Here is a 12230-nt window from a genome sequence, read left to right as displayed (position 1 = left end):
ACATTTATGTCACTAGATAAAAAAAAAATGGGATTTGTGTTTTTTCACAGGTGCTTATGAAGGACATTGTGACCCCAGTGCCGCAGGAGGAAGTCAAGGCTGTGATTCGTAAATGCTTAGAGCAAGCAGCTCAAATTAACTACCAGCGCATCACTGAATACGCCAGAGTGGAAGGTGACTAGCATTACGCTTTTCTTTCACAGCATTATGATTTTAAAGCACTTAACCATATGATGATTTGAACCAGAAGGGAACTTTTGTGCTTTTAACTTTTTTTTAAACTCCGTTTCCATTCATTTGAATCGATTTAATGCATAAACTGTGGTCCATATTTGAATAATGTGCTTTGAGTAAATCATCTGTTCTTCTACTTTCAGTTTGTGAGAGGAAAATAAATTTAGATTTGGTTAATTAGGATTTTGTTTAAATTGTAGATGAATTTTGATTAATCTTTGATGCAGTTAACATGCGATTTTTTTATATATATATATTTTTAAATATATAAAATGAATTGCCTGCATTTATATTTTATTTAATTTGATTATTTTATTTTACACCAGAGCACATTCTTGAATTACGCTGCATCTGTCTTGTTTGAAATAATATACTTGTTTCTTCTACGGTCAATTACTGCTTTTGTTTCTTTCTCTGTTTTCAAGAAAAGTTTCGATGTCTTCTTGTCCATTCTCCTTTTGTGGACTTGTGTGTAAAAAAATGCATTCAAATCCACACAAAGAAGAGCTTCTGACCCTTTCCTATGTGTTGCGATAACATAGAAGATTGGAAATTGGACATTTTTCAGATGCTCTCCACACATTCTCTTTTCTATTATTATGGCTGAGATCAGGATGATAAACGACATCAGGGTAGAGAAATGGTTACAGAGGAGGAAAAAGGAACAAGGAAAATGAGTCGGTGAGCAGAAAGGAATGCAGGAATGGGGAATAATCTTGCGGTGAAATAAATTAAGTATGTGGGAAGGAATGGTTGTAGGGTGGAAGAGTCCATTAGAGGAAAACAGGTTGAGGAAAAGAGCAATGAGATGAAGAGGGAAGCATCCATGAAACAATGCCAGGCTGGGCAACAAGCGTGAAAGAGGATTAAAAAGAAGCAAAAGATGGGCAATAGCGATGGGTTTCTGTTTGTGGAGGAGTAGAAGGCATTGAGAGCTGGTTTTGAGGAGGATGTTTGTGTTTAGATGATTGAAGATATTTTTAAATCATCGCTCTGAATGAATGCTCAAATTATTGGTTCTGTCGCTTATTTCGAACAAGGTGAAAAACCAATGATACAAATGCCACAAATGGTGGCAAAGTAAAAAAACACAGTATCAGTTTACAATTGTGCATCTTGACTGCTTGTTCCCTGATTGAATAAAGTGACACAATTTCCTTAAGTATAACTCACCCAAATATGAATCTGTCATCAATTGCTCACCCTCGTGTCAATTGAAATGCACATGGTTTTCTTTTCTTTAGTGGAACACATAGGACATATTTCCATAAAACAAAAGTGGCTGAAAAATTGTATAAAATCAGTCAAATTTGGAAATCCATGGAAGAAAGAAAATTATGCTTCAAGTGACAGAGTTTTAATTTGGGTGAACAATACACTACTGTTCAAAAAAAATTGCGGACGGTAAGATTTTTAAATACTTTTGAAAGAAGTCTCTTATGCTTGTCAATGCTGCATTTATTTTACATTATGTCACATGATCCTTCAGAAATCATTCTAATATGCTGATTTGTTGCTCAAGAAACATTTCTTATCATTATCAATGTAAAAAACAGATGTGCTGCTTAACACTCTTGTGGAGATTCAGATCAGCATTTATTTGAAATAGAATTTTTTGAAACAAAATAAAAGTCTTTACTGTCACCTTTGATCTATTTAAAACATCCTTGCTAAATAAAAGTATTAATAAAAAAAATCTTACTTGCCCCAAACTTTTGAACAGTAGTTTTCCACATCTACTTTATTCTTCATTTTTAGTGAGAATTCAAGGGTGATTGTGGTTTAATGGTTTTAATCATCAAATCATGTTGTATTATCCAACGTTTTCCAAAAACAGATTTTATTCTTCTTAATGAGAACTTCCCTTAACACAAGACATCCCTTCACCATAACCAACCCTTGACCCCCTTTCCTCTGACCCCAAACTCTTGCATGCCGGAATCCTCTTTTTCTTTAGGAAAAAAGAGGGAAATGTATGATCATCCTGTCTACTCCTTGGCAACACAAGTTATGGATTTAACCATCCGTGAGTAACAACTCCTCACCCCTCATTCTTTACCTCTCTTCCATCAAATCAACCCTCCATTTCGCATCCTTCTCTGAACTTTTCTGTTTTGCCATTTTCATACAGATGACAGACACTGAGTAGAGAACGATACGTAATGTTCCGATTCCAATTTCTTTGGCAGAGATGTTCCATCTGTTTGTAATACGACATGACTGATGCATCCGTTCTGCTTCCTCGTGTTCATTTTTGGTTGAAGCTCCTGTTTGTGACTTGAATGCATTTTTACTTTGCTCGCTATTTTACTTTGTCTGAGTGTATATCGTTACTGTGGTGTGGTAGGTGGTTTCACTGGGGGGTTCCAGACACATCAACAGGTGACTGAGCTACCGGGAGAGCAGGAGTTAGTACACGTGTACGAGCTATAACTTACGTGTTCCAACATCACAAGTTTGTCTTGTTCGTGATTACTACAGCTGTGTGCAATTTGTCATGCAACCGAACAATGGCTATTGTCTCTTTGTTCAGTGTGTCCTTCAGTTGCTACTGTGCTATGTGTTTTTGTTCTTGTTGTTCCAGGTAAATATCTACATGTGTGTTTATTTGCCTTTTTATTATTTTTATTATTCTATATCAAATATATACTGATTCTCTGGAGAGCAAACAAGAGTGAAATGACCAGGGATGCTGCAGTGACTTTGGGCTAAAACATGCCACCTTGAGGAATAATTATTTTTCCCTCCAGTTCTCCCTTCTCTCTCTCCCTTATTTCTCCCTCTCCTTATGTGGCTCTGACTCTCTTTTTCTTTCTTTCTCTCTCTCTCTCTCTCTCTCGCTCTCTCTCTCTCTCAAGTTGAGAAAACTCTAAAGGATCAGAAGGATCCAGGTGAAGCTATGTTTGATGTCATCCCCTGTCCCCTTCAACACATCCTGGCACATGCACATGACACAATTACAGAGAACTTTTTTTAGTCTGAAAGTCCTGTATTCACCATGACACAAGGTCCACTCTTGTGCAATTCTTTATTTTGTGAAGATAGTATTCTTCTATCAATATATGCACAAAATTTGGGTAAAAACTTATTTTGTGTTATATTATGACTTTAGAAATTGAAACAAAGCCTCTGAGCGCTACACAGTCTGCCTAATGGTGTTACATTATGCAGACTTACAAGAAGTAATTCTATCTTTCACAAATATTTCAGTGGCAGTTTTTTCAATGTGTTAAAATGTGAGTGGAGAATGATTTGCAAATGTTTCTCTCTAAAGCACTGGGAATAAGATAATGGAAGTATATCTGAATCTTGACATCAATGGATTTTCTAAATAAGTGGTTCTCAACTAATTTTGCTTCAGAACTTTGATGTTTCATTGGGCACCAAGTGCTAAACCTACACCAAATCAAAATGTTTTTCATGTAAAAGTAAAACAAAAAATAGAATTGTATTAATATTACTCCAAACTTAATAATACTGTATTTATCTATTTTATATTTTGTTCGGTTGAAACTATGCCAAATTCTTTGTCCAATTTTTCGACATTCTATCCACTGACTAAAGTTTGATGTTACGCACTACATTTGACATCAGCAACAAAATGGAATGCCAATCTGTTACATTTAGCTTTTTTTTTTGTTTTTGTCAGAACGGACTTGCAAACTGTTTTTGAGACAAAACCCACCAGTTGAGAACTACTTTTCTAAATCACCATCCATTTAAGAGATATTTCGCTTCTTTAATTCCCAGTCCTGGTTTTAGAAATTTGACATTTTGGACACATTGAAAATAGATAAAGTATGAAATTTGGATAATGGTAATCATAGATTATCATTAGATCCATTGTCATTACTTTATCATGTTGTGTTGATGACATCATGGCCTTAGGAAGAGTTAGAATGAGCTTCTATCAGATATTAATGGTTCAGAGTGTAGTAAATTTCAGGACAGTGCCCCACAACTCCATTAATAACCCACAAATTTAACAGACCAATAAACCATTGGCATAAAAGTGAACATTTCACACTCTAGACACCAAGATTAAAGAGTCAGACGAAATGATAAATAAGTAATGTCCTTCATGTCTGAAGTAGCATTTCGGTCAATAAATTAAAGATTTTTTTTCTCCTTCAGTGGAGACCTCAGCATTGCTGAGTTGGTCGGTATTTTACTTTATATATTCAGCTTTTTTTCTTTCTTTTGGTTTTCTGTCTTATTCATTTCATCTTGTTCAGACAAAAGTTGATTATATGTTAAAATCAGAAACACTATTGTGTGTCCTGATGTCCTCATTTCATCAAAGTGTTGCATATGTCTGACAATCTGGTCTACTCTTTCTCTCATGTGTTGGCCTTAAATGAGAAGTCCTACTAATTAATGGTAATATACCGAGATAGATTAAAAATACAGTTTAAGGACTAAATGGATATAGCCTACAGTGGGGTCTAAAAGTCTGTATCCACATTAAATATCTAGAATTCAAATCCAGAATTAAAGTTTTAGGCTTTAGGAAATGTTATGACGTGAAATAAATAAGGCATGGTAATGATTCTGCATTTCTTCTGCAAGATTCAGAAATTTGTGAGTGACACTGACCAATTTTCTACAAATTTAAGGGTCAGATGTTTTTGCTCCATTGAAGATGCAAAAGATAAATACGATTTTTTCATTTACATTATGATGTTGATAATATTTGTGATGACGAAATAAAATTTAAATAAAAAAATAGAACCGCTTGTGGTCTCAAGACTTTTGAACCCCAATCGCAAGCTTTTTTGCTTCAAAGATTACAAATAACCGATTTACAGGAGCATTCTAGTGTCTCTGACATCAGTTAGGCATCTTTTCTTGAAGTGTTATGAGTGTCATCAACAGTGTTGTCATTTCTGCATGCTCAGTTAGGTATTTATGACCTTAGCTTCTTTAGAATGCATTGTAGTGCTCATGACATCACAGATTCATAGAATAAATATATTAATCAACCACTGTAATATTAACCATCCCTCTTCTCCCCACCATTCTGCTCCAGAGAATGTAGCTAACCTAGCTACGCCTGCTAAAAAACTGGAGCATGCCATCCGCCTTGCGGAGTTAGTCATTGAGGTTCTACATCAGAACCAGGACCACCACGCGGAGGTGAGTCTGGACTCGCTCTCTCTTTCCCTTACGTTCACTCAAAATAAGGTTGATTTAAAGTGCCAGTGGCTCCTCTCTTATAACAAAAAAGGCAGCTGTGCAGTTTGTATTAGTGTAAATTTGTGAAACAACAAGAGTTCGCTCTCCCATGAGATCTAGGTCTCTAAACCACTTTCCCTGGATCTATACTCTAAAGTAAGCCTCAGAATACAGATTGTTTCTGTGTTTTAAATGTTAGACAGATTCCTTTGCAATTCCCCTTGGCCTTTTTGGGCCAAGTAAAGGTTTCAGCCGTAATTATAATAATTGGCCTGTTTCAACAGTTACTACTCTAGGAACAAATGCATTTTTGGCATTATTCCCAGATGCAATTTTAAGTATTAGGTAATCCATGGTCTTCCTGAGATTTATAGATTTACTGTATCTTTCTGAATATGCTTAACAGGCTGCGGTCACAAGTACAGGAGACCAGTCGGTACAGTATCATGTTTCTTTTTTTCTTAAGTTGTCATCACATAGTGTACCTTTTCCCTCAAGCATGTTGATTCACGCAGTTAAGGGCTTTTCTGTTATGTTTGGGTGGATGGGGCAAGACGATGCTTAAAGAACATGATGGAATTGACATAAAGTGTTTAGCTTTGGTCTCTTGGATTTCTGGGAAATGAAATACCCCCCCCCTCCCCCCCCCCCACACACACACTGATCAAAATGCACAAATTAGCTAAATATTTGAGTTTAAGCACTTTATCTTCAAGACATTATGATAGAACCATCTGTAAATCATTCTGTTAACATTTGTGAAACTACAATGCTAGAACTTCGTTGCTGCCCAACTGGTGGCATCATACTATATAACTATTTGAAGGCCATTTCAACCTTAGAGTAAAAATATCCCTCAATTGTGACATTAAATCTCACCATTGCGACTTTGCTTCTCATTATTGCGAGTTTATAACTCACAATGTGACTATATGTCACAACGTCACTTTAAATCTCGCAATTGTGACTTTTTGTCCAAAAGTTTTGGAAGAAAATTGTTTATAATCAACACTTTGCACATACATCACTCTCTACATGTTCATGTTTTTCCTCACCATTCACTCCATGGTGTTGTTGCAGGGAAAAGAGGTATGTGGCTAAAATGAATGCAATGAAAAAAGCCCCTTACTGGCTTGTGCATGAGCTATGAAGAGTTCCCTCCCCCTGTAATGTCCCATTCCTCACAACGTGAGCGAATGTATTGCCGCGTCCGACATGGGTTTGTCTTAATTCCTCAGCATTGTGCCTGTCAAGTCTCCCTTCAAACTTCTTGAAAGGCTTGCGTCCCCCACTGGCAAGGTCAATGCTCAATGACTCCTTTGCTTCCAGGGGGGAATGTTTACATATTTACGCACCCGCAACACTATGTACCACCTTAACCTTTCCCAATTAGACGTGTTCCCTTCTGCTAGTGTACTTGAACAAGAGGTCTTCTCAGGTCCTACCCAACCTGAATCAATTCTTTCCATGCACCCGACGTGCATAAATGAATACATAAGAAAAGAAAAACTCGCCCGAAAAAGATCCTATAAAATTTGAGTCTGACCATACCTTTTTTAGACAATTTTCCTCTGTTACCCGAATGTAACAGAGTCAGAAACGTCTACACATGCCTGCAGCCCAGCATGCCAGTGGCAAGTGATTACTTTTTCTATCTGGCTTGACGCAGGTTTAAATCAGAGATGACAAATAAGAAACACCACAGCAGGTGTAGATTTAAAAGTATTACCATCTTCCGACCTTATTTGTAGATAAACATCAATTCTCCGATTTATTTACGTTAGTTACATTGTTACAGTATATATAACACATTGATATATTTGTTTTAAATAATATATTGATAAATGCATGAAATAAATAATGGAAAGTTGGCCATTTTTTAAACAAACGCGGGTCATTTTGGGTCCATTCTGAAAAAGCACATTTATTTCAGCTACTACTATCTGATGTGACCCATGTCCCAGGCACTCGTCAAAGTTTTGGACCCGAACCTGCTCTGGTCTCCTGTCGGAAATCGTGTTATCTGATTGAAGTGGATCCGTGAAGACCTCTAACTTGGACTTGAACAATCCCTCGAAATTACCAAATCAATGTCATAACATAGCCCTCTTCCCAGGACCACTCTTGCTGATTTGAATTTATAGTAAAGTTTTTGCATTCAATCACTATGTTAATGATAACACCTATCCAGCGCTCCCAGATTAGCAAGAAGGGCCTTGGGGAAGGATTCATGGGTTGCTTGGATTTGGTGTCTCTTATCGCTTTTTACTACACTTTACTTGTCTGTCTGGTTAAGCTCAGCCATATGCATTGCCCTGCTCCACTAGCAATTGCTATATTAAGTGCTGACATTATGAACCAAGTAGCTTTTTCAAGAGTTAAATATGAAGCATGCAGGTAAGTGCTATGGTAAGTCTGGTTTTAGAGCTTGCTATCCCTTTGTAGCAGAGCGGATTTGGGGGAAAAGGTTTTGGGGCTCTTTGAAGCTGTGGGTTTAGAGGGGTAAAAAAGGAGGTAGCATGCAACCAAAGGGAAGGATTAAGCCTCTGATCAGATCCCTGAATGGGGTTATCACTGGTCGGTTGTTTTAATTAGAAGAAAAGTGTTTTATGCCAAGACTGCAAGTAAGCTTGATTGATCTAAGAAACTCCTGCTCAATACCCCACCACAGGCCCAAAATTTATGGTCACTTTAAGAAATTAAAGAAGAAATATTCATCAAACCATATGCTTTGCTAAGTAAAGAAGCCTGCTGCTTGCAGTCTTTGGCGTATCAGGGACGGCAATGTTGCATGATCGCAAGACACATCCCCATCCCAACGGTAGGGATGCAGTGATGTGAACGGTTGAACTACATCTTCCATTTGGAGGGCAAAAGCATGCAGGAATTTCTACCTCACTTGCATGAGAACTGCACCTCCTCTGGCATCTTGACTCCACTGGGAATTGACCTGATATAGGAAAAATGGAATGACCTCAGGTCACAAATATACAAACATTTGCAACACAAGATTTAAGGTGTATCGTCATTTTTTTAGATTTCAATGACAGGCAACATTTTTATTTAGTTACTCTTATTTTAATTAACATGGTTACTTTAGAGGGCCTCATAATTCTTGCGATATGCAATTTTATATAGAAGCTTCATATATTTCTTATGGTGAAATGTTTTTCACAATATTTAGACTTTGTTTTGAAAGCTATGTAGTAGAATTTTCTGTGTTGCAAATATAAATGGTTTAACTTAAGTCCAGTTTTAAAGTCCATAATGCTTAACTTTTTACCTTAACCCTTTAGCCTTGTAAACTGGTTACTTGAATGCCTTATCTATTTAATAAACATTATGACCTCAAAAAAAAAACATGAATCCCTCGGACCAAAACTCTTAATTCAACCTTATGGCTCAAATGAAGGGTCATTACTTTACAAATACAAAGTGAACGTGTGAAATATCATATGGCGGACCCTTAACCAGTTTACAATCTTTTTCTTGCCTGAGATTACGTTATACACTTGCGATTTCTAACTTTCTGCTTCTTTCTCCATTCTTTCTTCCTTTACTGGACTATCAAGGCCTTTGCATGGTGGTCAGACCTGATGGTGGAGCACGCTGAGAACTTCCTGTCGCTCTACGCTGTTGAAATGGATGCGGCTCTTGAGATCCAGTCTCCTGAGAGCTGGGACAGTTTCCCGCTCTTTCAACTTCTAAATGACTTCCTCCGTACTGACTGTAAGCACTTCTTCCATCACTTGGTTAAGAGTTCTGAAAGTAAAAGTGTTAGCTATTACAATGTAAAAGTTGGGTATGTTGCTCTCAAAATTGTCATAACCTGGTATTTTTTCCTGTTTTTACAGATCACCTCTGTAATGGAAAGTTTCACAAACATCTGCAGGACCTGTACGCCCCTCTTGTGGTGCGATATGTGGATCTTATGGAGTCCTCCATCGCTCAGTCCATTCACAGGGGTTTTGAGCGGGAGTCATGGGAGCCTGTAAAGTAAGACGCCACTTTCTCAACAATGTGCGGTGACTGGGAGCCAGGGCGTTTTAGGACAAAACCATCACCAAAACAAATTAAAAATCAAATATACATGAGATAGCAGGTGCAGGCATATCCTCATCCTTTGACGGATATTGTTCTCTGAAAAATCTATGCAGTTAATGGAATAAAACCCTTTAGTATCCAGTTCGATTTTCTCAGGTAAAATCTAAAACCAGTTTGTTTACGCCATTGGAACCATTATAATTTCAATTTTCTAAGTAGAGTGACCTTAACCATGCCTTACATGAGAAAGCTGCCAAACATCAGAGGAAGTTCACCAAGTCCACAATCTATCAGTCTTCAGTCAGTGTCTTGCCGGTTTCCATCTTTTTTTTTGTGAACTAACCCTCATATTGTGCGCTTTAAACAAAATGCTTTTTATCTCCTAATCAATTGTTCTGTCATGCTTGATTTTGGTTTGCATGTTCATTTTAATCATTTTGAACCAGATCCTAACAAACAGATAACAATGTTTAGATGACCTGCTATCTTTAGAAAAGATACAGCCTACTCAAATATTCCCAGCCTAACACAATACTCTTCTGTCAATTAAGCTGATGCCCCTTGAGAAATATGTCAGTATGGTTTTCTTCATTTGTTTGCTGTCTGTTTTTATGTGTAAAACCCGATCACCGTCCTCTAATCTTTCAAGCTGCTGTTTGTTCTTGCTGTGGAAAAATTCTGCTTTTACTTCCTTTTTATACAAGTGTGCTGTTTTGTCTATATTATTGACCACAAGTTTCTTTCTACTCAGGTCTTCTGTTTAAATGTGCTGTAGATTCTCTCCTTACATTTAATGATCAGTTTTATGTGTCTGCTCTTATGTGTAAAGATGGTCTTTTCCATTTCTCAGTTTCTGTTTTTTTGTATTGTATGTCTTACATTGCATTATTTGCAGCATTCCACACTGCCACTGTTATGGATTTTTTTGTTTCTTTTTTTTGTCTGTTTCTGCAGGAGTTTAACAAGTAATCTGCCCAATGTGAATCTACCAAATGTGAACCTTCAAATTCCCAAAGTACCAAATCTTCCCGTGCCAGTAGCAGGACTATCTGTTAACCTTCCACAAATGCCTAGCTTTTCCACTCCGTCCTGGATGGCTGCTATTTATGACTCTGAGTGTGTATTCAATGCATTTACCTGAGATCTGGTGCATTCAAAAGTCTTCTTGGCATGAAAATGTTTTGAGTGGCTTTAGTTAACTTACCTGCAGTTAAGCATTATTGCATTGCAAGATATTTGCTTCATTTATCAATGGTTAAATGACATTCGGATTATGGCTATATACAAGATAACTACAAGTCAAGATGACTTGCCTCTAGAATCATTCTCATGTCAAGTAGCCTGCAAAGGGTTCCAGACAGGCTCATGTGATTTTGTTATTTGAAATGAGAACTGAAAAGCTCTTCATTTTCCTCAATGTGCATGCCATTGAGGTTAAACTGTGGTGGTGAGATCTGGATTGCAACCCAAACCTACAGTCAAGCCAATAGTTTTTTATTCAAATACAATTCTATACAATCCATACAATATATCAAGTAGTATAGATGGCTTTAAAGCTAAGACACACTGACTGACAACCTTTAATTTTCGAATAAAACCATAAGTAAACAACTCCTAATGGAATAAAGCTCTTTTTGATATCATGGGGTCTTTTAAGTTTAGTCATCCCTCTCATTTCTCCTCTCCGTATTCAGTTATTTGAAAAAAGTTCTTAGATTTTTCATTCCCTATTTCTGACCAATGCCATTGTAGTCAATATTTAGCTACTATTTTATTCTCTTTATACTCTAAAAGTGGGACAGTAGGCTTCGTTGATTCTTTATTCAGAAGTACTGGTAGAATTATGTCAATGATAAGCAAATATGTTCCTTGAGAATAGCGAGGCAGAGAGGTGTTCTAAAACAGTAAGAGACATTGGGGTTTTTTTGTGTGGAAGGTAACCAGTGGGTGTGGGTTGGTAGAACTCCCTGCCTGGTCGTAGCTCTGTCACTGCGTTGGTAGCTGATGCTCTGAAGTAGAGGTTACTTCAGTGTAGCTGGCATCCAAGGCAGTAGAAACTAACACCCAAAGAGTTTAAACATCAGAGTGGGCTTCTTTTTCAACAAATACACTAGAACGCCATCACATATACAGTTGATCACTGAATCATACCCATTTTAATAAGGAAATAAAAATTTCAAGCTCAGTTCATACTCTACATTTCTTGAACCTAACCAATTCCAAGATAGCAGCATGATTCACTCTTATGTTTTTACTCTAACCTGGCCCTTACGACACATCTGTCTACTCAGGATGGCAGCGTCCTCAGAGTCGACTGCATGGTGTGTTTTGATCTTGGGACCTCCTATAGTCTTGGTGGGCATGGGTGGTGAGAGAGAGTTTTTACCTACTTTAATTATTTGGCTTAAATGTATAGTTCGCCCATAAGTGAAAAATCATTTACTCACTCCATGTCATTTCAAACCTGACTTTTTTTTTCCTTCTTTGGAGCACAGAATGTAATACAATGAAACTCAATGTGTTGGACCCCATTGACTTTCAATATATAGACAAAAATATTCTTCAAAATATCATCTTTTGTGTTCCAAGGAATACATGAATATGGAATGACACGAGGGAATTTCATTTTGGGGTTGAACTCTTTAAGAATAATATTGTATATATTGAGACATCTTTAACATTAACTCCAAGGAGAATTGATTCTCCTACTAGGTAACCAACATGTCATTAAGAGCATTGGTTTCATCTTAAAGTAACAACTTGCTTAACGTCTGTTA

General features: G+C 37.1%; 1 protein-coding gene across 9 annotated transcripts in view; it reads left to right on the top strand.

Annotated features, from left to right (window-relative positions):
* The window catches only part of cadpsb (Ca2+-dependent activator protein for secretion b), an 82331-nt gene that overhangs the window by 61906 nt on the left and 8195 nt on the right, over positions 1-12230 (top strand). For 2 of the 9 annotated variants that reach the window (XM_082189666.1, XM_082189671.1), the window contains 7 exons: positions 51-174; positions 2192-2260; positions 5264-5370; positions 5816-5845; positions 8982-9138; positions 9264-9405; positions 10408-10569. In XM_082189666.1, coding sequence (XP_082045792.1) covers positions 51-174; positions 2192-2260; positions 5264-5370; positions 5816-5845; positions 8982-9138; positions 9264-9405; positions 10408-10569 — 791 coding nt within the window. Of the gene's footprint in view, positions 1-50; positions 175-2191; positions 2261-3092; positions 3126-5263; positions 5371-5815; positions 5846-8981; positions 9139-9263; positions 9406-10407; positions 10570-12230 lie in introns of all 9 variants that reach the window. The other 7 variants (XM_082189668.1, XM_082189673.1, XM_082189667.1 and 4 more) reach the window with 5 other exon arrangements.

The sequence above is a fragment of the Leuciscus leuciscus genome (assembly GCF_965113295.1).
Source record: "Leuciscus leuciscus genome assembly, chromosome: 14".
Lineage (NCBI taxonomy): Eukaryota > Metazoa > Chordata > Actinopteri > Cypriniformes > Leuciscidae > Leuciscus > Leuciscus leuciscus.
Note: the sequence above shows the minus strand (reverse complement) of the source record. Positions and strands in the feature narration are given on the sequence as shown.